This window comes from Phyllobates terribilis, unplaced genomic scaffold, assembly GCF_046119375.1.
Source record: "Phyllobates terribilis strain yellow unplaced genomic scaffold, ASM4611937v1 Scaffold_13__5_contigs__length_258822181, whole genome shotgun sequence".
NCBI lineage: Eukaryota > Metazoa > Chordata > Amphibia > Anura > Dendrobatidae > Phyllobates > Phyllobates terribilis.
In genome coordinates, this window is record NW_027362773.1 from 109,579,757 (window position 1) to 109,606,283 (window position 26,527).

Genomic DNA, 26,527 nt, shown 5'->3' on the forward strand with positions numbered 1-26,527 from the left:
AATAAAACATTTATTGTTTATATACATTTGTATGATTTTTGATTATTATGCCGTAACACTTATATGATATTTTAGGCTTGTTCTGTGTGCTCTCATTTCTATTGAAATTACTTTTAGTATTATAGGCAGCCAGAAAAACAGATAATTTTGTGCCTTGCGCAAATTTCATGAATCTCGTGTGCCATTTTGATGATTTTGGCGCTAACAAATCAGCAAAAGTCAAAAAAGAAAAGTGCCTTAAAAAAAGATGCAAATGATGAATCAGGCCCATAGTCATGAAGAATTGGCTCGCTAATCTCCATTTATGGCCATATGGTCGTTTTACAGATCTAGACAATGGCACGTAATTATAATTTTATACCAGAAGAGCTTGCATTATTCTCACTTTTCTTTCACATGTTGGGTTCTTGCTGTTTCCACTGGATGTGGTTTCTTTTAGAAATAGGCATTCACTTTCACATTTACTAAGTGATATAAAACCATTATTACTTTTATTCTCCACCACATTGTAAATTAGAAGCCTCAAGATGTATTGTCCCTTTGGACTCTGTGCTCTATCTGTTATTTTTTCAGAATCGGGCTGTGCAAATTTTGAAATGGTGATTACCAACTCCACCAATACTTATGGCGTATTGTCATATTACAACTTTTATATTTTTACTTGATATAGACTATAATTCCTTAATATCTGATTAATTCTAACCTATACCTCTGTTGACTTGTACTGTTATTTCATTTCAGATGCAATTTGGAAAATTTATGCAAAAATTTAGGAAGATTTACGAAAGTTCCCAAGGTAAGATGCATGGTAGAGTTGTCTTCAAAATGGGTTGCAATAATAAAAAATGGGTGCAGGGTATCTGGGGTTTCCCCCATATGTGGAAAACCATATTCTTACAGATTTGTGGTAGTTTAGAAGGCCTATTATAGATTTTGCATTGGAGCTCAGTTTTAAGTTACATCTTTTTTTGGTTCATTATCTAATTATTGGAGATCACTTGTAGTGTACATACTTGAAACTTAATAACTTGGATATTCAATATGTATGAGTCAATTTTTCTACTTCTGTTTTTTTTATAACAAAATATCCCAATAACATATCGTTTGTGGGCACATAGATCCGTCGGGACCGGTTGTGCACCACTGCAAACAAACAACTCCAAAGACACATAGAATAGACAGAAACCACGGAGTCTTTCAAGATATATATAAAGATAAATATAACTTTATTGATTCATACATTTTGTCAACAAATATGAGTAAAAAAGGGGGGGGACATGGACAGGAGGGATATAGAAAATAGCAGCGGGGGTGCAGGCACTACCAGGGAAATGTGTAAGCCTGCAATGGATTAACGGCAGGGGAAAGCTCAGGCTGAAGCTTAATATAAAGCTAGGCAACCTATCATAGCCTAATGGTCGATGACCGGTGTATTTAGCATTAATTGGCCATAGTGGCAATACTAAAATAGAACTTGGAGCAAAAAGCCCGATCAGCGCAAGTAACTCCAAACAATGTAAATGAACAGCAGCATTGCTTACCCTGACTAAGTGCAGCACCCTAGATGTCCAGTGACTGATAACCACTTCCCGACGCGCGTTTCGCATGGAATCTGTGTGGCTTTTTTACTCATATGTGTTGATAAAATGTATGAATCAATAAAGTTATATTTATCTTTATATATATCTTGAAAGACTCCGTGGTTTCTGTTTATTCAGTTTTTTTTAGTAACATTCTTGCACCTGTAAAATTTGCATTTTTATTCTCTATTATGAGTGACTTTTATGTGACTACTAATGCTTCATAATCAAATGATTGAGCTCAGCAGTTAATAAGACACTATGTTCCTTTTTCCTCCCCTTCTTCAAAAAGCCATAACTTTTTTTTATTTTTGAGCCAACATAGTCATATGAGGTTTAGTTTTATGTGAAACGAGTTGTAGTTTGGAATGAAATTTTTCACTTTACCATAAAATGTGCTGAAAAACAGCAAAAAAAGTTCAAAATAGGGTGAAAAATACTTAATTCCGCCACTGTTTTTGAGCTTCGTTTTTACGCTGTTCACTATACAGTGAAAATGCCCCAGTCAGTGTGTTTATGGCAATACCCAACTTACAGATTTTTTTTTTTATTTTAGGGGTTTTCAAACATTCAGAACCTTGTAAAAAAAATGTTTGTGATGCCATTTTCTGAGACCCGTAACTTTTTTTCTTTCTCCATCAATGGAGTTTGCGAGGGCTTGGTTTTTTCTTTTGCCAGTTGTTGGATTTTTTTTTAGTTTGCAGTAATAAAAATAAGAGCAAAACACAGTTCGTTTAGGTTGAAATGGTAACGTGGTGTGGTGATGCGGTGATGTGGACCCTACCTTACAAATTATATTTTAAAATGTAGCTGGTTTTATGTTTATTACAATTGATTCATAGTGAAACTACAGTTCTAACCAGTGGAAAATTTTACATTCTCAGTGGAAAATTTTATAACTGAAATTGCACTCTTCGAGGGTACTTTCACAATTTTTTTATGTTGACTTTTTGCAAAGAAAACAAAATGTAAACCCCCTCCCCACCTTGTTATCAATGTTTTTACTGAGCTATTTTTTAAATGTAATGTTCCTGCAATTTTTTTGTTGCGTTCTCATCATTTAATTTTTTTGTAACTTCAAATCATGTCACTTATTGATCAGATAAATTCAAGATTCTCGTGAGTTGTAATGGAAGAAAATGCAGCAAAAAAAAAACCTCACAAGTGACTTTAAACACATGCGTAACTCTACAAATTAAGAAAATAACAATGGAGGTCAATGAGGGTAAAAAAAAATGGCACCAATTAGGAAAAAATGCCATGCCTAGGTCATGCTGCATTTTTAAAAACTGCAATAAAAATATACACCAGAAAAAAACAACTAAAAAAGGCAGTGACCTACTTTTTTAAACTTTACTATTGACTTCCAACTAATTTCTGGCTGTAGTGTATTTGGCACAAAGAAAGCACTCAAAAAACATATTCTTGGCTTTTGCTTCTAAAATGTGGTGTGTGAAATCACCCTTATAGATGTAAAGTAATTAAATACTAATAGTCAAGTTACTAAATAAACTGAAAGTAAAAAAGTTGCTAAAAAATATGCCAAGAAATGGGGCTGCAGGGTTAAAATATATCTTTATTCTTTGGTCTTTTCTAAAAACATACACATGGTTTCTGCCAGCAAGTGCACACAGGAGAGTTGAACAATATGTATTTATTTGTATTCTTTGCTAAAAATGTACACATGGCTTCTGCCAGCAAGTGCACACAGGAGAGTTGAACAATATGTTTTTATACAGTTTCATTTTAAAGGTGTTCTCCACTACATGGACAGTCTATTTTTAAATGAAGTAGACCCCCTTGTATGATAAAAATACCAGATACTCACCTCCCTTCCCAACACAGTTCTAGCAATGTTGACGCTGGGTCTGTCAGTGTTTATGTGGAATTGTTATGCACCAGGATTGCCAGTGCAGAAGTGAACACTGACCTGATGGTTCCATGGAGGCCCGAACTGGATGCTGGACCACGGTAGCGCAAATTTCGGACATTAGCTCTAGCTAAAACTGTAAGCATCAAGAATTTTCTGATTTAAAGGAAGTTTGCCAGCACAAATTGACTCTTCAAACCAAGCATAGGCGCTTGGAGCACTCTGCAGGTGGCCGAGCAGTTCAGTACACCAACTGTTATGGGCTCAATTCATCAAGAAATTCTGGTGTCAAAACCCATAAAAAGTCGTAAAATTTTTGCCCAAAAATGGTGATTATTTTACGCTCATAACATCCAGCTTTGCCAAAGTGGGCGAAGTTGAAGCAGAACAGGATTTGGCAAAGTTTGCCTGAAATTTTTTTCAGCATTTACACCACAAAAATGCCATAAATTACACTAAAAATGTATGCCAGCCCCTGGTCGGAGTAATGTATCTGAGAGGTGCATGGCGGTTTTAAGACATGTCAAATTAATGAAGAGACGCACATTTCTTAGTGAATTTGGCACATCTTACTCCAAAAATGTGTTAAATCAGCTTATGCAAATCTCTAATTGATTGTATTTCCATTGGCAGAGTATGAGTACAGACTGTCTGTATTTTCCAAAAACATGAAGGAAGCAGTACGTTTACAAAGAGAAGAACTGGGAACAGCACAATATGGGGTGACACAGTTCAGTGACCTCACAGGTATGCTAGCATCATTACTCCGAGATGGTTTGTATCATTTATTCTTTAAATCGCTATTTGTATTTAATGAGATTTCTAATTAGAGATGAGCCAGTTTCTTCCTAGACAAATCGAATTCACCTTGAATTTCACAATAAATTGGATTTGGCAAAATCTTATTTTTTTTTTTGAGATCCAATTATGGATCTATCAAAATTACACCATTTTTCTGGATTCAAAAGTGCTGAGATGTGGGCTAAATTTTTTTTTAAAAAAGAATACTCACCTCTCCCCAGATCTCTGTCAGCTCTCTTCTTGGTCATTCCTGTAAAGTCTTCATTGAGGTCACCAGTCTTCTTCACTCCACGGGTCTTGACAGGTATTGACATTGTAAGGCCTACTGGGTACCATGACATGTGATTGAAGACTGGACCATGGAGCTAGGTGGACGAGGTGATTACTGGGGAGAGGTGAGTATTCATTCTTTCATTCATTTTTCACGCCAAGTTTATTATATCCTGGAATCTCGAATGAGCGTAAGACACAGAATAAATTTGATGCAGATCAAATTTCCTGGCCAAATTCGATCCATCTGCCGAATTGGATTTTCATCAGATTTGCTTCACTATTTCTAATGCATTGATGATATATCCCATGTGCTTGGGACAGTGTCATACATCCTGATTAAAGGGTTAAATGAACATAATTTAAGTGAATTGGCATCTTACCGTTTTCACGTGGTGCTGCGGGCAAATTCTCCCAACTGAACATCTACAATGGATATAAGGCCTCAAGGTCTGCATCTAATCTACGAGCCTGGTGGAAATCCCATATTCTCATTTCTTAAAACCTAAGGAAAACCTCAGGCCAACTATTAAGGAACGTGCACAGAAATATGAAACCCATTCTCTTTAGAAAAAAAAAAAATTCTTTAGCTACAGAAATCTCAAAACAATGATCAAAATAACTAATTGAAAGCCATCTTCCAAGCACCAGGTGGAGCTAGAGAATTGATAATGGTTCTAGTGTAATACTTGTTAGAACCTTGCTCTTAGGTTTTTTTTCCTTTGCTGGTTACATGACCTTGTTGGCCTATTTAATCCTGCTCCGCCCTTCTGGCTTTGCTGGACTTCATTGTATATCTACTTTCTAGCTAGCCTGTGCTCTGTGTCTTGCTCTGTTAGTTTGCTTGGTCTACTGACCTCTATGTTCTATATATTTTGTTTGTTCGTCTGTCTGCTACTATTTCTGTTAGGAGGTGTCCCATATTCCTCCCAGTCCTTAGTACTTGTAGGGATTCCTTCCCCACATCTATAGGTCTCCGTACAGACTAGCTTAGGACTTTAGCAGGTCTGATCGCAGGATCAGGTTCCCTGTTACATCGTAGGGATTAAGCTGAGTTCTATCGTAGGGACAGATCTCCTCTCTTTCCTTAGCTCTGGTAGCAGAACATAACAGTAAGTCCAGCCAGCAAATTCTCTAAGGAAAGATTTTTCTGTTCCATCATGGTGTCGGTTCAGGATTTGGTTCATCGCCTGCAGGGACTCTCTCTGGAGGTGGCCGAGCTCCGTCAGCACGTGAGTAACTGTCCTGGAGCACATTTCTTGGAGCCTAAGGTATGTTTGCCGGATTTATTTTTTGGTGAACACCGAGAATTTTTTTCATTCAAAAATGCTTGCTTATTGTATTTTCGTTTGAGACCTAAGTCCTCTGGGGATGAATCCCAGCGAGTAGGGTTCATAATGTCACTTTTGCGCAAAGAGCCTCAGGAGTGGGCCTTTTCTTTGCAACCTAGTGATACATGCTTCAGATCAGTGGATAGTTTTTTTTCTGCTTTGGGACTATTATATGATGATCCTGACCGTGTCGCATCAGCTGAGACTGAGTTGAGACGTTTAAAACAAGGATCAGGTAATGTGGAAAAATATTGTACTCATTTCCGTCGTTGGTCTACTCAAACAGGGTGGAACGATTCTGCTCTGAAAAGTCTATTTCTTGCTGGGCTCAGTGAAAGGGTTAAAGACCTGCTAGTTGCTTATCCTACACCTGAAGATTTGCAACAGGCTATGCAATTAGCTATACGGGTGGATAGAAGACTGCGTGCAAGGGTTAATGAGAGCAAATCCTCTGCTATGTCAGTTTCTGGTTATGAGAATGTGTGTACTAACAGTGCTGAACCGATGGAGATTGGATCGGTGGCACCTCGCTCTCAAGAAAAAGACCGTCGATTTTTTGAAGGCTTGTGTTTCTATTGCGGAAAATCTGGTCATTTGATTAAAGGCTGTGAGCTTCGTATGAAGAAAGAAAAAAAAATGGTCAGTCATGCCCGTATTGCCTGTTTAAATTCCAAGGGTGTATTTTTAGCTGCTTCCACGATTGCTCAGGAAAAATTAATGGAATTTCGGGTGTTTGTCGATTGTGGGTCTACTCTGAATGTTATTGATGGGGGATTCGTGGAAAGACTCAATTTAAAACCTGAACCTTTATCATCCCCCATTGCTGTGGTTTCTGTGGATGGTTCCCCTTTGAAGAATATTACTCTCAAGGTCTGTGAATTTCCTCTCACTATTAATGGTGTTCACCATGAGAAATTGGATTTGGTAGTGTTGAATAACTTGCCTTCTCCAGTAATATTGGGATTGCCCTGGTTAAAATTTCACAATCCTGTACTGGATTGGTCTACCAGTGAAATTAAATCCTGGAGCCATAAATGTTATGACAAGTGTTGTAATGGGCGTATTGCAGCTTTGGATAGGGGAGAATTGCCTGTTCCTATTCAGGATTTTTGGAGAGTTTTTTCTGAGAAGGAATCGCAGGTTTTGCCTCCCCATAGAGACTATGATTGTTCTATTGAATTTGTCCCTGGAGCGACTCTTCCTAAAAGTCGTTTATTTAACCTTACTATTCCTGAGAGGAAGGCTTTGGAGGAATACATACAGACAAGTTTGGCCGCCGGTCACATTAGGCCCTTTAAGTCTCTCGTGGCGGTTGGATTTTTTTTTGTAAAAAAAAAGGACGGCGGTTTACGTCCTTGTCTGGATTTTCGTGAGATTAACAAAATTACTGTACGCAATCCTTACCCACTGCCATTGATTCCTGATCTGTTTAACCAGTTAATGGGGGCCAAGTGGTTCTCTAAAATTGACCTTAAGGGGGCATACAATCTGTTGCGCATGAAGGAGGGTGACGAATGGAAGACTGCTTTTAACACTCCTGTGGGTCATTTTGAGAATCTGGTTATGCCTTTTGGTCTTACTAATGCTCCTGCATTTTTTCAGAATCTGATTAATGACATCCTTAGACCTTTGATCGGTAAAAATGTGGTTGTGTATTTGGATGACATTTTGATTTATTCGCCGGATCTGGAGTCTCATTGGCGGAGCGTGCGTGAGGTATTACAGTTATTAATGGACAATTCGCTTTTTGCTAAGCTGGAGAAATGTGAGTTCGCTGTACAGAGAATTAGTTTTTTGGGCTACATTATCTCCAGCAAAGGTTTTGAGATGGATCCGGTTAAGGTTCAGGCTGTGCAGGAATGGCCTAGGCCTATTGGTTTGAAATCGATACAGAGGTTTTTGGGTTTCGCCAATTACTATAGAAAATTCATAAAAAAAATTTCTAGCATTGTCAAACCTCTGACTGATCTCACCAGGAAAGGTGCTGATGCGGTTCAGTGGTCTTCTGAGGCCATTGAAGCTTTTGTGTATCTCAAGGAGAGGTTCACCTCTGCTCCCATCCTTATGCAGCCTGATGTTACTAGGCCGTTTTTGGTTGAGGTTGATGCTTCCTCTGTGGGGGTTGGCGCAGTATTGTCTCAGGATAACGGGGATGGATTACATCCCTGTGCCTTTTTTTCAAAAAAATTTTCGGAGACTGAACTGAATTACGATATTGGTAATCGGGAATTATTGGCTATTAAACTCGCATTTGAACACTGGCGCCACTTCTTGGAAGGTGCGGAATTTCCCGTTCAGGTTCTTACGGATCGTAAAAATCTGATATATCTTGATGCTGCCAAGCGCCTGAATGCCCGTCAGGCTAGGTGGGCACTGTTTTTCTCGCGGTTTAATTTCTCCGTTACTTACATCCCTGGTACTAAGAATGTTAAGGCGGATGCCTTGTCTCGCAGTTTTTCTCCCATAGTCGGTGCTGAGAAAGAGGAGAACATTTTACAAGAAGGTGTTGTGATAGCTGCTTTGGACTCCGTTTTGGAAAATGAGATTCTTAAAGCACAGGAGAATGCCCCTTCTAACACTCCTCATGGGAGGTTGTTTGTGCCTGGGACCTTTAGGAGAGATTTGTTTGTTGAGTGTCACGAATCTCGGTTGGCAGGTCATCCCGGAATCTCTGAGACCAAGAGACTGGTGGGTCGCAGTTTTTGGTGGCCTGGATGGCAGAAGGAAGTCATTAAGTGGGTGCGTCAATGTACTATATGTGCTAGATCTAAGTCCTCACATACTCCTGCTGCGGGGTTGCTTTGTCCTTTGGAGGTTCCCAGTGCTCCTTGGACACATTTGGCTATGGACTTTATAACTGACCTTCCCCCCTCTGAGGGTTTTACTGTCATCTGGGTGGTCGTGGACCGTTTTAGCAAGATGTGTCACTTGGTTCCTTTCGTCAAACTGCCCTGCGCTAAAACTCTCGCTAAGGCCTTTGTCAAGGAAATTGTCAGACTTCATGGCGTTCCTACTGACATTGTTTCTGATAGGGGTCCTCAGTTCGTGGCTCGTTTTTGGCGTGCCTTTTGTGATAGGTTGGGAGTTAATTTGTCGTTCTCGTCCGGATATCATCCTGAATCTAATGGCCAGACAGAAAGGAAAAACCAGGATGTTGAGCAGTTCTTGCGTTGTTTTGTGGCAGACAATCAAGAGGGGTGGTCTGAGTTTCTGCCACTTGCTGAATTTGCTCTGAACAATCATACATCTTCTTCTGCTGGTTGTTCGCCTTTTTTTTGTTGTTCTGGGAGACATCCGTCGTTTGGGTCGTTCTCCAAGTTGGGATCTGCCGTGCCTGAGGAGGAGAATTTTTCCGGTGATTTGGAGAGAGTTTGGACGGATGTGCGTGGTAATCTTCAGGAGGCCAACAGAAAATCTAAAGACTACTTTGATAGGAAACGACAGGAGGTTTTGTTCGCTGTTGGTGACATGGTTTGGTTGTCCTCTAGGAATCTGCGGTTGAGGATTCCTTCAAAGAAATTGGGTCCCAAGTTTGTAGGGCCCTTTAAGGTGCTTCAGGTTGTCAACCAATCTGCTGTTAGGTTGGAGGTTCCTACCTCCTGGAGAATTAATCCGGTATTTCATGTCTCTCTGTTGAAAAAAGCTGTTGTATCGGATTGTGACGCCTCTGCCTCTGTTCCTCCGGTGGTGGAGGACGGGGAATATGAAATTTCTCGCATCCTTAACTCTAGACGGTATAGAGGTAGTTTGCAGTATCTTGTGGCCTGGAAAGGCTTTGGTCCCGAGGATAACTCTTGGGTGAGGTCGGATGATGTTTCCATGTCCAGACTTATCAGAGCGTTTCACAGGAGATTTCCTGATAAGCCTGGTCCTAGGGGATCCGGAGGATCCTCTTAGAAGGGGGGGTACTGTTAGAACCTTGCTCTTAGGTTTTTTTTCCTTTGCTGGTCACATGACCTTGTTGGCCTATTTAATCCTGCTCCGCCCTTCTGGCTTTGCTGGACTTCATTGTATATCTACTTTCTAGCTAGCCTGTGCTCTGTGTCTTGCTCTGTTAGTTTGCTTGGTCTACTGACCTCTATGTTCTATATATTTTGTTTGTTCGTCTGTCTGCTACTATTTCTGTTAGGAGGTGTCCCATATTCCTCCCAGTCCTTAGTACTTGTAGGGATTCCTTCCCCACATCTATAGGTCTCCGTACAGACTAGCTTAGGACTTTAGCAGGTCTGATCGCAGGATCAGGTTCCCTGTTACATCGTAGGGATTAAGCTGAGTTCTATCGTAGGGACAGATCTCCTCTCTTTCCTTAGCTCTGGTAGCAGAACATAACAATACTATTCTTTGGGTAACATCATAAATAGTATTTAAAGGAAATCTGTCAGCAGGGTTTTGCGATGTAATCTGAGAGCAGCATAAAATAGAGGCAAATATACTGACTCCAGTGATGTGTCGCTTACTAGGCTGTATGCTATTACTTCCGGGTTTTTTTTCAGCAGGACTTTATCACTACAGGACTAGCTGTCTTGTGTCATTTAGTCAACGTGCTCTGTGTAGCCCCGCCCCAACCACTGATTGACTGTTTTCTGCCTATGCACAGTGCACACAGAAAGCTGCTAATCCGTGGTATGGGCGGGGTTATACAGAGCTCAGCATTCAGAGAATTGGTAAATCTGCAGATAAAACAGTGATTTTTATGAAAACTGCAGCAAGCTGCCTAGTAAGTGATGCATCACTGAAATCAGGGTCTCTGCCTCTACATTATGCTGCACTCAGATTACAGAGCAATACTTGCTGACAGATTCTCTTCAAAGCGGTTGTCCAGTGAAAACAAGTTATCACCTTTCCACAGGAGTCCCTGATTTTTGGGAAACAGACCTCCTTTCTAATCTTAAGCAACCTCTGTAATATGTACTAAAGTGTTATATTACTGTGTTAGAATAAAATGCCCTCTCAATTCTATTCTAATAGCTGAAGAATTCAGGACTAATAACTTGAATATTGCCATGAAATTACCCCACATCAAGCAAAAAACAGCAGTAACTTCATTTCCACGAGATAAAGACTGGAGAAAAAACGGTGTCATTTCTGAAGTTAAAAATCAGGTAAGAATTCCCGACTTATATTATGGAAATGTTATATATTATGATAGAAATACATTTCATAGTTTCAAAGTTTTTAAGGTTGAAGATAGACTTAAAGAGGTTGTCCACTACTTTTACATTGATAGCCTATCCGTAGGATAGGGCATCAATGTCTGATCCGAGGCCCCCGCCGATCAGCTGTTATCGGCCGGCCGGAAGTGCTCACTTGCCGAGCTTGGCCGTCTACTTATAGTGGCCACCGCAGGATACTGCACATCCGCCTCCAATTGATTTGAATAGCGGCAGCCACTATAAGTAGACAGGACAGCTCAGCAAGTAAAGACTTCCGGACAGTGGCAGCCACCGCCGGCGGTACTTATAGCAACTGTTCAGCGGGGGTGTCGGACCTCGGCCAATCAGACATTGATGGCCTATCCTAAGGATAGGTAATCAATGTAAAAGTAGAGGAGAACCTCTTTAAGTAACACACAAAACAGTTTTAATGCAAAATTGAAAACATGAAACAGATGTCAGAGATTCACCTCTTTACTATTTCCTTTGTTATGATCTTGATACCGTTAAACAGTTTTGAGGATTATCTTCAAGACGTAGAAGAGTCAAATACTATATTATACTATGAAAAAGGAATGTTAGATATATACTATGATTATTCCAAGTGAAATAAAAAGGATGCGTAGGTTAATTTGGATGGGTATAACTAAGGGCGCAGTCAAAAGGCCGTATAAATAGGACGGAGATCAGATCGCGGTGCACGGACTGGCTGGCGCCTCTCTTGACATGAGAGTGATAGTTTCATTTATTTCTATGCAGCCATCACGCTCAGGTCGGGAGAGCCGCTGGCCAGTCTGTGTATTGTGGTCCGATCTCGTTCCGATTTATGTGGCCGTCTGACTGTGCCCTTAATAGGATTAGGTGTTCCCAAATGATACCGCATTACCCCTTATGCCTGTTTATGACTGTCACTAATAATCCATAGTATAGATAGAACTGCACGGTATTTCAATGCTCTACAACAGGGGCCCACAAACTACGGCCCGCGGGCCACATGCGGCCCGCGGAGGATTTTTATCCGGCCCGCCGGGCTGTGGGCGGAGGAGAGCGGTGTCAGCGCCCGCCCTTCTCCCCCGCTTGCTCAGGGCCCCGGCAGCCGGATACTTACCTCTCCCCGTGCCTCTGCAGATCCGCTGTCTTCCTGCTGTGCGCTCCCTGTGACGTCTTAGGTCAGAGGGTGCGGTGACGTCTTTCCACCTCGCCCTCCCCTGAGCCGTCACAGGCAGAGCGGGACAACGCCGGCGACGCTGGAGTCCTGACCCGAGCAGCGGCAGCAGGTGAGAAGTGAGGTGAGCATTTTTTTTTTTTTTTATGTATGGAGGCATGGGGCATAATATTAGGGGTGACATCCTGCATGGGGCATTATATGGGGGGTGACATCCTGCATGGGGCATTATATGGGGGAGTGACATACTGCATGGGGCATTATATGGGGGAGTGACATGCTGCATGGGGCATTATATGGGGGAGTGACATGCTGCATGGGGCATTATAAAGAGAGGGGGGTGACATCCTGCATGGTGCATTATAACGACAAGGGAGTGATATCCTGCATGGGGCATTATATGGGGGGGGTGACATCCTGAATGGGGCATTATATGGGGGGTGACATGCTGCATGGGGCATTATATGGGGGGTGACATCCAGCATGGGGCATTATATGGGGGAGTGACATCCTGAATGGGGCATTATAAAGACAGGGGAGTGATATCCTGCATGGGGAATTATATGGGGGGTGACATCCTGCATGGGGCATTATAAGGGGGGAACATCCTGCATGGGGCATTATAAGGGGGGAACAGCCTGCATAGGGCATTATAAGGGGGAAACAGCCTGCCTATTGAGGACCTATGTTGCCTATTGGGGACATTTACCTGCCCATTGAGGACCTATGCTGCCTATTGGGGACATTTACCTCCCCATTGAGGACCTATTCTACCTATTGGGGACATTTACCTGCCTATTGGGGACCTATGCTGCCTATTGGGGACATTTACCTGCCCATTGAGGACCTATGCTGCCTATTGGGGACCTATGCTGCCTATTGGGGACATTTATCTGCCTATTGGGGACATTTACCTGCCTATTGGGGACCTATGCTGCCTATTGGGGACATTTACCTGCCTATTGAGGACCTATGCTGCCTATTGGGGACATTTACCTGCCTATTGGGGACCTATGCTGCCTATTGGGGACATTTACCTGCATATTGGGGACATTTACCTGCCTATTGGGGACCTATGCTGCCTATTGAGGACCTATGCTGCCTATTGGGGACATTTACCTGCCTATTGGGGACATTTACCTGCCTATTGGGGACCTATGCTGCCTATTGAAATACCGGTTGATTTAATTTTACTTGTTCTTCATTTTAAATATTGTATTTGTTCCTGTATTGTTTTTTTTACTTCAAAATAAGATATGTGCAGTGTGCATAGGAATTTGTTCATAGTATTTTTAAAAAATGATATTCTAGCCCTCCAATGGTCTGAGGGACAGTGAACTGGCCCCCTGTTTAAAAAGTTTGAGGACCCCTGCTCTACAATAATGACTGTATGGCACCCACATCCAACAGTGAGACACAAAAAGCACCCACAAGAGAAGGCAGAAATGGTATTTTACTGCTTCTGCCACCTCGATCTCTCTATACAGTGCTCTTATGAGCTCTGTGCCTATAATAATGGCTGCAGCCTGTTCTGCCTAGTAACTGGGGCTGCTATGGTGTACTTTTCTTAAACCCAATTTTGATTGGGCGATCATTCATTTTTTTTAGCTTTCCTTTTTTCCTATCCTTTTTCCAAGAGCAATAACTTTTTTATTTTACTATTAACATATCCATGCCAGGGCTTGTTTTTTTGTGGGCCGAGTTGTAGTCCAATATTCAGATCACCTATCCCAGCAGGTTGGTGGCATGTGCTGAATACAGCTGTATCTGCATCCTTGGTAAATGAAGCAACATTAGTGGTGTAGGTTAGTGTGAAAAAATTGCAGTAAGTGTCCCTTTTTCTGTCTTTTAAAATTGGAAACTAAGGTTTCAGGTCCCAGTTTACATCCTCCCACTCCGGTTTTTGTACTTTCATAAGGTGATTAAAGTAGAATTCTACATTGTTCTTGGTTGGGATGGAAAAATTTAAAAAAATTAGCTTTCTACCCTCACAGATCCTCAGACAAATCATCATTGGAAGAGTCCACTACGGGGTCTCAGGGCACACGTTGGGGAGGCTTGGATCATCTCAGCCAGATGTTATCGTACTTCCTTTTTTAGCCAGTCTTCTAGCTGGAAAGAAACAACAAAATACTCCTACTCTCAAAACTATAAATTTTCTGTGTATATGTAGTAGAGGCGAGAGAGTCTTTAAGAGAACTCTTACATGATGCTTCAAAGATGGAGAGAGACTGCCATCTGCTGGCCAGACACAGTCAAACGGAACCAACATATACAAGAGAAGTTGAAGGGAGAGCAGATTTAGACGCTGGACCCGGTCAGGTGACTTCCAGGAAGGAGTTCCTGGAGATAAGAGGCCAGCGCGCCAAGCCTGAGGAGTTTTTGGCGCCAAGCAGCAGAGAGGATCAGACGTGTTCTCTACGTGCTGAGAAGCCCCGCGTGGCAGGCCTAAGCCAGAGGCCTGTGAGGTGCCACAGCCGGGAGCCGGTGGAAGAGCTCCGGATCCCTTACCGATGTGACCCGAGTCATGTGCCTGCTGCGGAGACTCGGAACCTGCTTGCGGTGCTGAGTGAGTTCGCTGAACCCAACGTCGCTCACTGACAGACCAAGTCTGGACCCCCCTACCCAAGGCTTGAGAGATCGCCTCCAACAGTCAAGCAGAGAGGAGTTGAGAGATGGCTGCCCCAGGAAAGTCACGCCAGTGAAGGCAGAGGAGCGGCATACGTGAACAGGGCCGTCACTTCTACTGTTCACTCATGGTACTGGGGCCAATTGGGTTTAGTACTCAGGTTGGGAGGGGAACGGTTGGGGCTAAAGAAGCTCAAAGTGATCTAATTGAATTTGTCCGGAAAAGACTTTTGGCCTAGCGGGAATAACCGGTGACCCCCACTAGGGCCATATGCAGAATTAAAGAATTCATGTGTTGTCTCCCATGATTTAGGGCAACACATCACTTCGAGAGACTTCGTATTTTGCTAACATTTCAAATTACTGTTCATTACCCTTGTTGCCAGTCCCTTGTTCAGAATACTTGTTACATATATATAAACTGTTTATATTAATCTCTGACTGTTCTCGCCTTGTGTCTCTGTGCGTTGCATTCCGGCACCTGCATTACATACATCTCCTCTTTATGCTTTTCAGGGAAATTGTAATTCATGCTGGGCTTTTGCCGCAGTTGGCAACATTGAAGCACAATGGGGGATTCAAGGATGTCCTAGGAATTTATCAGTCCAACGTAAGTGTCTTTGAGAGAGTTAACTATAATCATATTCTGAGGAGACCCTATAACTTTATGGACTAATTTGTGCCAATGTTTGCCCAGGACAAATACAGGTCCGGCAGTTCCAACCAGTGTCGGTCTGAGGTACCTATTGTCCACCAGCACAAGTGACTGTGGGCACCCAAATATTACCTATTCATTTTTAGGCATCTAGCCATGGCAAGACTGGGAGCCATTTTTAGGCCTTCGAATGCAATGGCAAAATATACAGACAGGTTGGTTAAAGTCTACTGAAAGGGTCTGGTTGTTGAGGTGTGAAGCGACAAGACTGAGCCTACTCCACTTAAACAAGACTCTGGGTCGAGAATAGTCAGTTTCTGGAAAGCCAAGTTTTTTCATAATTTTAGGTTAGGCTGAGATTACTCTGTAGTCAGAGTCTCACAATTCTATATTTTAGTGTCTGGAAAGGACAATGATCCTTTGTACATTTTTTTGTCCAGATAAAAGCAGATATAAAATGCTTCCATGGACCATGAGCCCATGTGCCCCAGATGTAATTCTAACAGTTTTATCACTTTGTTCGAATTTGTTCTATTCTCTTTTATTTTAGAGATTATAGACTGTGGTAATGTCACACTGTCACAGAATACTGGAGGTAGGGGGCCTAAGCTGACCCTAAGCTGGGGCCCTGACTAATCCCTCATCCTGGAGGTACTGTTAAAGGTACAGAGGTCCAGGCCGCCAGCGTAACCCCTACCTCCTGAGGATCCCTGCACCACAGTAATCTAGTCCTGAGAAGGACCCCGATCACAACAATTGGGAACCAGCGATAATATGCCCACACACAGTATTTAGACGAACGAGACAGTACAAGGGAAAAACCAAAACCACCTTGCATACAACTTCAACAAAACTACAACAGAGGGAACACCAACGGGAAAGGAGATAAATGATAAAGCGAGGAAAGGGAAATAACACTTTCAAATACACTTATCTCAGCAACTCCAAACACCACGATCCGCTCTGTAAGTCTGAATGAAAAGCTTTCACCGACACCTCACAAACAGACCTGCAGGAATATAAAGGAGTCTCACTAACGAAGCATTGATTGCAGCTGGGCGAGGCTGGACCTCAGCTAGCCCAGAGAGAGAGAGAATTAACTCCTTCACTGCCGAGAAAACACAAAGCACCAACAAGTCAGCTGCGAGAAGTCAGGCTGTGTACTCGTGACGATCTTCGTGGCAACACACCCGTGACAGGTCCTTGTGATGATGGCTGTAGAGGAGGATTCACATGGGATGCATATATAGCTGTGCAAATGCAAGGTACAGTAGGTAGAAAAGCTCTATTTCCAATTATTACTATGTATACATTCAGACACTCTAAAGTGGATCTGTTAGTAGGATCAACCCTCCAAAGCCGTCTATATGGGCACGTAAGTCATAGGAAGCTAAATAAAATGATACCTTAATATCTACCAACCGATGTCTTATTACAGAGAAATCCACATTTGTTTAATATGTAAATGAGCTGTGGGCTGGACATAGATTTTACTGAGAATCTGCCTCCTGAGCTTATTTTAAATGAAAGGGGGAGATACCAGTGTGAAACATGTAGATCAGGAGAGCAGACTGTCAGTCATTACATGTCTCACACTGGTAACTCCCCCTTTAACTTAAAATAAGTTTTGGAGATAGATTCTCGAGGAGATCTATGTCCGGCCCATAGCTCTTAACAACTCTTTTACATATAAAGAAAAACAAGGATTTCTCTGGAATAACACATTAAGGTATCATTTTATTCAACTTTCTATGACCTACATGCCCATATAGACGATTTAGGAGGGTTGATCCTAATGATCTTAAGATCTGTAGTTAGTTCTCCAAGATGTTTGGAACAACCTCCCTGCCAAGTGCAAGTTGTGACAGAGTCACTGGTATGGTATATGAGGGGAGGTATGTGTCGCACAGGTTGCTGGCCTGTGTGAACTGAAACCAATGGATTTTCTGCCAGCATGTTATATGTGGTGGGTTAACTCACTTAAAGGGCGTGGTTTCAGGGGAATGACATACAGATGGGAGGGACGTCATTCCCTATACCTTCACCTCCGGGTGTGGCTGAGCAACGTTTAAATGTTCATTCCTGTTTTTTTTTCTTTGAGTTGTGTTTGGAGAGGCAAGGTCTCCAGACTGGACAGCCATAGCTCAGGAAGGGAGCTGAAGGTTGGACATAACCTGTGTGTGCGACCCGCACTCACATATATGGACTGTGCTATAGTTTATCTTTTGTTTTTGTGGTTTAGCCAAGTAAGGCTGTATTTATTTTGCTGGAGTGCAGAGCTTTATGCTGCTAATAAAGCCAGCAAAGAAAACCCGGGTTCCTGAGTATACTTCCGGAAGTGGCCGAGCGAGTCGTCCTACCACAAAGTGTACATAGAAGGAATGATGAAGGCAAAGGGTCGTCACACCAAATATTGATGTGATTGTTAGATTTCCCTTTTGTTCATGCACTTTTCATTTTGGTAATTGATAAAAAATAAACTATTAACATTTCTATTTTTGAAAGCATTCTTACTTTTGCAGCATTTTTTCCACACCTGCCTAAAACTTTGGCACAGTACTATATGTTTGATTTTTTTTAAAGCAGAAAAAGAAAAAAGAATTCGACCAGAAAGCCCAGATAGTTTGAGGGATATGAAATGCCATAAATCTTTAGTAATGACCAGGTGATAACAGAGGATTACAAAGAAGACAATATATAAAATCAATTCAAACAGGGGACACACAATCAGGAAAAATAAAAATAAAAAACACATGTAACTTGTGGGAATTAAACATATATAACAATAAAGTGCTAGTGCATCAAAAGTTATACCCCTGATGAAGGCGAGAGCCGAAACGCGAGTCGGGGTGGACGCCATTCAAGAGTGGGATCTATGTACCATTTATAGTGATTGCAATCTGTATATGCATGGGATAATGCACTAGCACTTTATATCTTTGATGAACAAATGGTGTTGCATATGACTTGTATTCCATACGTGATGATGAACTAGAACAGTTTTAAATTAGATCAGTTATTACACTTATGCAGTAATGCTCTTCTACCCATATAGGATACCTATCAATAATGTTTTTTTGCACTTTACCTCACTTGTTTGGATATGTGTGATGTGACTCTTTATGGTATGCAACTACGCATATTTACTGGTGCATTTTTTTGTATATGTGAATGATTTGTATTGCATGCATACACTGTGTTTCAAATTATTATGCAAATAATATTTTCTCAGATTTTCCCAAATTACCTATATGAATTGCAGTCATTGTAATTTTGAGGGTATTCTGTCCTCATGCAAAACAATTGAAGCAGAAACCATCCAAAACCTGACAAATTCAATGGACGAGAGAGTTCAGAAACTCCTTTCGAACAAGGGGTCCTATGTGCAAATGTAACATCACCTAGAATAAAGTTTTGAGTTGAAAACTGTTTGATTTCAGTTTGTAATAACCTGCTAATGCTTATAATTTCAAAAATGACCATTTTTTTGTTGTTTATTAAAATGAAAAGGTTGAAAACTCTGCTGTGCATAATCATTTGGAACATGCATTTTGAGTGCAGTTTGAGTTTTTTATTTTTTTAAATATACTGTTATCATAGGCAGTTTGTACAAAAACCTTTCAATTGTACTTTAATAGTTATTTGACTGGAAAATTACAATGACTGCAATTCATATAGGTAATTTGGGAAAATCTGAGAAAATATTATTTGCATAATAATTTGGAACACAGTGTAATGAAGCATTATCACACCTTTTAAAAAAATAGTGATCAGCCACTACATTTATGTGCAGGTTTGAACATCTACTTGTATAAAATATGGATACATAATTTTTGATGCTCTAGCTCTTTACTTTTATATCAGTTTGTATATAGGACATCGTACAACAGATAGTGTGTTGCGATCCATTATAGTGTGCCCTGATGCCTATTTACTAGTATGTTTTTTGAATATATGTTTAATTCTCACAAGTTACATGTGTTTTTGATTTTGATTTTTTCAGATTTTGTGTCTCCTGTTTGAATTGATTTTATATATTGTCTTCTTCTCTTGTCTATTATCTTGTAACATTTTTTTAAGGCGGTCTAGTCTCTGAAGAGAAATATAAATATCAAGCCGTGAGGAAAGACTGCAGGAAAGGCCTATCACCTGCCGCGTGGATTCATGATTTTCAGATGCTTCCAAAAAATGAGACAGGTAAGAATTCTTACATCAGGATTCTATCATCACAAAGCCAAGGCAAGAATTTTTTTTTCCTAAATCAACCGATGTCATGACTGGAGTACATTTCTGATATAATTCACACCACATTAGTGGCAGAAATGTGCCTCTTTGCTAAACTACACCCAGCTTTAAAAAAGTTATCAGAGCTGATTTCTTGTTTTCAATTAGATAGACAGACAGAAAAAGATAGATAGATAGATAGATAGATAGATGGATAGATAGATAGATAGATAGATAGATAGATGGAGGGATAGATAGATAGATAGATAGATAGATAGATAGATAGATAGATAGATAGATAGATTGATAAATGATAGATAGATAGATATTAATTATGTCTTTATTTTGCAGTAATGACTTCTTATGTTGGTAATGATGGCACATTAACAGTTATAATAAACAATGCATTACTACAGGTAAGTGTATACTTATATACATAATATATATTTGCTGTGTATATATATCTATATACACTGCTCAAAAAATAAAGGGAACACTCAAATAACACATCCTAGATCTGAATGAATGAAATATTCTCATTGAATACTTTGTTCTGTACAAAGTTGAATGTGCTGACAACAAAATCACACAAAAATCATCAATGGAAATCAAATTTATTAACCAATGGAGGCCTGGATTTGGAGTCACCCCCAAAATTAGAGTGGAAAAACACACTACAGGCTGATCCAACTTTGATGTAATGTCCTTAAAACAAGTCAAAATGAGTCTCAGTATTGTGTGTGGCCCCCACATGCCTGTATGACCTCCCTACAATGCCTGGGCATGCTCCTGATGAGGTTGCGGATGGTCTCCTGTGGGATCTCCTCCCAGACCTGGACTAAAGCATCCGCCAACTCCTGGACAGTCTGTGGTGCAACGTGACGTTGGTGGATGGAGCGAGACATGATGTCCCAGATGTGCTCAATCGACTTCAGGTCTGGGGAACAGGCGGGCCAGTCCATAGCTTCAATGCCTTCATCTTGCAGGAACTGCTGACACACTCCAGCCACATGAGGTCTGGCATTGTTCTGCATTAGGAGGAAACCAGAGCCAACCGCACCAGCATATGGCTTCACAAGGGGTCTGAGGATCTCATCTCGATCCCTAATGGCAGTCATGCTACCTCTGGCGAGCACATGGAGGGCTGTGCGGCCCTCCAAAGAAATGCCACCCCACACCATTACTGACCCACTGCCAAACCGGTCATGCTGAAGGATGTTGCAGGCAGCAGATCACTGTCCATGGCATCTCCAGACTTTGTTACGTCTGTCACATGTGCTCAGTGTGACCCTGCTTTCATCTGTGAAGAGCACAGGGCACCAGTGGCGACTTTGCCAATCCTAGTGTTCTGTGGCAAATGCCAAGCGTCCTGCACGGTGTTGAGCTGTGAGCACAACCCCCATCTGTGGACGTCGGGCCCTCATACCACCCTCATGGAGTCGGTTTCTAACCGTTTGTGCAGACACATGCACATTTGTGGCCTGCTGGAGGTCATTTTGCAGGGCTCTGGCAGTGCTCCTCCTGTTCCTCCTTGCACAAAGGCGGAGGTAGCGGTCCTGCTTCTGGGTTGTTGCCCTTCTACGGCCCCCTCCACGTCTCCTGGTGTACTGGCCTGTCTCCTGGTAGCGCCTCCAGCCTCAGGACACTACGCTGACAGACACAGCAAAGCTTCTTGCCACAGCTCGCATTGATGTGCCATCCTGGATGAGCTGCACTACCTGAGCAACTTCTGTGGGTTGTAGAGTCTATCTCATGCTACCACGAGTGTAAAAGCACAATCAACATTCAAAAGTGACCAAAACATCAGCCAGAAAGCATTGGTACTGAGATGTGGTCTATGGTTCCCACCTGCAGAACCACTCCTTTATTGAGGGTGCTTTGATAATTGCCAATGATTTCCATCTATTGTCTATTCAATTTGCACAACAGCATGTGAAATTGATTGTCAATCAGTGTTGCTTCCTAAGTGGACAGTTTGATTTCACAGAAGTTTGATTTACTTGGAGTTATATTCTGTTGTTTAAGTGTTCCCTTTATTTTTTTGAGCAGTGTATATAGAGATCTATATATAGATATACACACACACACAGTATATATATAAATATATTTATTTATGCTAAACTGTAACTAATTTACCCATTTTTCATTTCTCTTTAGCATTACATAAAGGGAATTATACATAATGTCCACAAATCATGTGATCCTGTTAACGTGAACCATGTGGTTTTGATAGTAGGGTATGTTCGAGGTAAAAAAATCTTCCTTCTATTTGTGGAATTATCATGAAATTGATATCTAACCATCAATTCGTTATTACAGCGGCCTTCCGCTCTTTATCGGATTGGAATATTGCAGTTTTCTACATCTGAAATTCATTACATTGTTATGCCTGCAAATAAATAAAATGTACTTGAGCACTGAATTTCCACTTCAGGCAAAGTCTCTCCTCACTTGCGGCAATGGTGGTCTTTACGAGTCTGTGCTATAGGAATTTCTCCAGCGATGCAAATTTATTTGTTTAATATTAAAAAAAAAAAAAATGTCAAGCAATCAAATCGTCCCCCATCTTCTCATTGCAAAAATAAAATAAATTTGAAAGTGGTGTTAAACAATTAGTATTCCGCACTCTCAATAAAGGCCATGATGTTTATTGGTAGTTCATGGTGGGACAAAACGAAAACATAAAGGCAGAGATCAAACCTTTGACTAAATTTTTCATGTTGGACTGGACACACAATGTAATAGGGTTTTTCTTTTTAACCTCTCCCTTGTGGAAATATAAGCAATCAAAGTATTTGGCACCTACTGAGTTAACTTTTTTTAAAGTCCAAGTGGGTGTTATCAGACAGTTTTCACTGGGGGCGTGCACTTCTTCTTCTGCTATTCTCCTTTTTTGCCTTGGACACAAAGTTTTAGTTTATTTTTGATTCTGTTCTATTCTTTCATCCTCTTCTAATTGTATTTTTGATGATGTCTACTTCATTCATCTTTGCTATATAATTTTTTTTTATCTAGAGACAAAAATACCTTATTGGATTGTGAAAAACAGTTATGGCACGGGACGGGGAGAAAAAGTATGTTGGTTTATTATAATTATTTTTGTTTTTTAACCATTACTGTTTTATTAAGTAGATCAGTAATTTCCAACCATTGGCTCGGCAGCAGTTCCAAAAATACAATTTGCTGGAAACCTAATAGTTGTAACAGTAGCAATGAGACATCATTCAGACAGCTGTGATTTTCCTGATACGCAAGAAACGTTCCAAGTTTCATCTGTGCTTTTTGTTCTGATTTCATCAGTGTTTAATCAGTGTCGATTTTTACCATCAGTCAGTGATTCACGTATATGTCTGAATGAGACCTTAGAGAGATACAGCTTAGGAACCAGCCGTATCATAGGTAATTTTTTCTGTAAGCGTTTGACAAGTTTTCTTTATTCCAGAATTCATATAAAGGTTTTGAAAACTTTTTAGTGGTGTTCTTCCATCATTTTTTTTATATTAAGAAACCTATGAAATAAAGCGTAAAAAAAAAACATCAAGGGGTCAAAAAATGCTAAATTTAGTCACTGTGAATTGAATGTCTCTTATGCTCTAGGGTCTGGAGAGACCCCAGGGTATAACAAACATAAGATGTAGAAAAAAATAATATAGGAAAACCCCAACCAATACTCACCTCACCGCTCATCAACACTAGCCGCTGTCCACCGTGCGGTCTTTGGTGCCTCTTCTTTCTGCCGCCATGTGCTAAAATCCTGAGCATGTTCATGTTAGACTTTGACTTCCGGCTGTGACTATGCCCGTGACGTTCCTATGCATGTGCAGAGATGTCTCTGGTCTAGTCACGTCATTGGGTTCCTGTTCATGTCATGACGTTGTTGTGACCTTACAACACGCATGCACAGAAATGTCCTAGCCCCATTCGTAGCCGGAATTCCAACCTTACTACGCGCACGTGAGGCCAAGATTTCAATCAGCGACTAGGCCCAAGAATGCACAGTGACAACCCAAGCCTAATCACGTCCCGGTCTAATGTGAATATTCCCATCGTTTCATCGTGCTTCGGCAGTAAGAAGAGGCGCCGAGGACCATATGGGAGAAAGGTGGCCAAAGAGGTGAGCAATGAGGTATTATTATTTTTTTAACCTTTTGCTGGTCCTTCACGCTTCAGAAAAAAATGTCGTCCAGTCAGCCCTCATTTTTCTGAATTTGCATGGAGCGAATTATAAAAAATCCAAATACTGGTCAATACGGATTTTTTGTAGAATTTAATTCTACTCAAATAAATTTCCTCGACTTAACTGCTCACTATGATTAAAGGGGTTTATCTGGGTCAAAGCTATTATTTATCTATCCTTTAAGTAGGTCATCAATACTAGATCAGTTGAGGTCTAACTCCCTGTACCCCTGATTATTAGCTCAATACTTTTGGTAGTGGCTGTGCCTGGTAAAAGCAGAGGCCAATTCACTTGTACTGAGCTGCTATGTGCAAAATATCAGGCACAGACACTACTACTACTAAAATCACAAGAGTTGGACCCTCACCAATCTGATATTAATGACCTATCTTATGGATAGGCCATCAAAATTGTAGTTTGTGATAACTCCTTATAGACTATAGACAAATCTCCCTCAAATCCTTAAACTGCATTAATTTGTTTATCACCTCTCTCTTTTTTAGGGCTATTTTAGAATGTTTCATGGAAAAAACATGTGTGGCATCACAAAATATCCACTCGCTGCTATAGTGAATTTTAAAAAGTCAAAAACTATACCTTGTCCTCCTAAAGGAAACATATGAGCTCTATCTTAGATTTATATACCTAGTAGATATACCCCAGATGAAGCCTCAGCGAAACCCACTTCAGGTCTGTTTTTCCTGTGTGTGCTTGTATATGATTTTTTTTCATTATGGCTATGTTTTTCATTTACTAATATTTCATTGTTATTTCCATGGCTGATGAGGTATCCATTGTCTCAATACTGGCTGTATTAACAGTTTAATACTTCACTTATTGTTGGCACTTCTCACCTATGTACATTTGCAGTGATTTAATTGATATGGCTACTTAGCCCTTTTCCACTATATTATTTTACATCACACTCCACACGCATTTTGTTTTTTTTTCCATGACGGCCATTTGATTTACAATTTTTTATGGTTCATTTGCCTGGGAGCAATCGGTTTGGCTACTTAGCCCTCTACTACTGTCTTTTATTATGCAATGCTCCACATGCACATATGTTCTCTTCTTGTGATTGCCATCTACAACTTCATCCTCTCATCCAAGTGTATTTCTTTATACCTGATTTGCCTATGGTCACTTTTTTATTATTAGTGATTTTATATTTTTATGCAATAAAATGTATTTTTTGATTTTTTTCTGTCCTGCATTTTTCTTGCTTTTTTTGTGTTACATTATTGTTGATGCCTTAGGATGTACAACTTTAACCGGCAATTGAATATAGAATTATTATTGCCTTATAGAATTATTATACCTAGATACATATATAAAAATGGTATATACTGTTGAGGAAATGAACCAAAATTGTATTTTGAGAAGTTTAGATGTTTCTTTTTATTAAAAAAAATATATACAGTACAGACCAAAAGTTTGGACACACCTTCTCATTTAAACATTTTTCTGTATTTTCATGACTATGAAAATTGTACATTCACACTGAAGGCATCAAAACTATGAATTAACACATGTGGAATTATATACTTAACAAAAAAGTGTGAAACAACTGAAAATATGTCTTATATTCTAGGTTCTTCAAAGTAGCCACCTTTTGCTTTGATGACTGCTTTGCACACTCTTGGCATTCTCTTGATGAGCTTCAAGAGGTAGTCACCGGAAATGGTTTTCACTTCACAGGAGTGCCCTGTCAGGTTTAATAAGTGGGATTTCTTGCCTTATAAATGGGGTTGGGACCATCAGTTGTGTTGTGCAGAAGTCTGGTGGATACACAGCTGATAGTCCTACTGAATAGACTGTTAGAATTTGTATTTTGGCAAGAAAAAAAGCAGCTAAGTAAAGAAAAACGAGTGGCCATCATTAATTTAAGAAATGAAGGTCAGTCAGTGCGAAAAATTGTTAAAACTTTGAAAGTGTCCCCAAGTGCAGTTGCAAAAACCATCAAGCGCTACAAAGAAACTGGCTCACATGAGGACTGTCCCAGGCAAGGAAGACCAAGAGTCACCTCTGCTTCTGAGGATAAGTTTATCCGAGTCACCAGCCTCAGAAATCGCAGGTTAACAGCAGCCCAGATTAGAGACCAGGTCAATGCCACACAGAGTTCTAGCAGCAGACACATCTCTTCAACAACTGTTAAGAGGAGACTTTGTGCAGCAGGCCTTCATGGTAAAATAGTTGCTAGGAAACCACTGCTAAGGACAGGCAACAAGCAGAAGAGACTTGTTTGGGCTAAAGAACACAAGGAATGGACATTAGACCAGTGGAAATCTGTGCTTTGGTTTGATGAGTCCAAATTTGAGATCTTTGGTTCCAACCACCGTGTCTTTGTCCGACGCAGAAAAGGTGAACGGATGGACTCTACATGCCTGGTTCCCACTGTGAAGCATGGAGGAGGAGGTGTGATGGTGTGGGGGTGCATTGCTGGTGACACTATTGGGGATTTATTCAAAATTGAAGGCATACTGAACCAGCATGGCTACCACAGCATCTTGCAACGGCATGCTATTCCATCCGGTTTGCGTTTAGTTGGACCTTCATTTATTTTTCAACAGGACAATGACTCCAAACACACCTCCAGGCTGTGTAAGGGCTATTTGACCAAGAAGGAGAGTGATGGGGTGCTACGCCAGATGACCTGGCCTCCACAGTCAC

At 40.8% G+C, this 26,527-nt stretch overlaps 1 protein-coding gene across 3 annotated transcripts; it reads left to right on the top strand.

Moving 5' to 3' along the window:
- The first annotated feature begins 475 nt into the window (after positions 1-475).
- Positions 476-25,019, top strand: LOC141174543 (cathepsin W-like). Of its 3 annotated transcripts, none has more exons than XM_073659478.1 (12): positions 476-599; positions 742-796; positions 4,084-4,197; positions 10,821-10,954; positions 15,315-15,408; positions 16,004-16,018; positions 16,653-16,727; positions 19,534-19,650; positions 20,029-20,093; positions 21,835-21,925; positions 22,693-22,751; positions 24,358-25,018. In XM_073659478.1, exons 1-12 carry the CDS (start codon positions 528-530, stop codon positions 24,475-24,477), a joined length of 1,011 nt encoding a protein of 336 aa, XP_073515579.1. In that variant the 5' UTR covers positions 476-527; the 3' UTR covers positions 24,478-25,018. The 3 variants fall into 3 exon arrangements, with proteins under 3 accessions (XP_073515579.1, XP_073515580.1, XP_073515581.1); XM_073659479.1 differs by having other exon boundaries at positions 16,653-16,718; positions 24,358-25,014; XM_073659480.1 differs by lacking the exons at positions 16,004-16,018; positions 16,653-16,727 and having other exon boundaries at positions 24,358-25,019.
- The last annotated feature ends 1,508 nt before the right edge of the window (positions 25,020-26,527 follow it).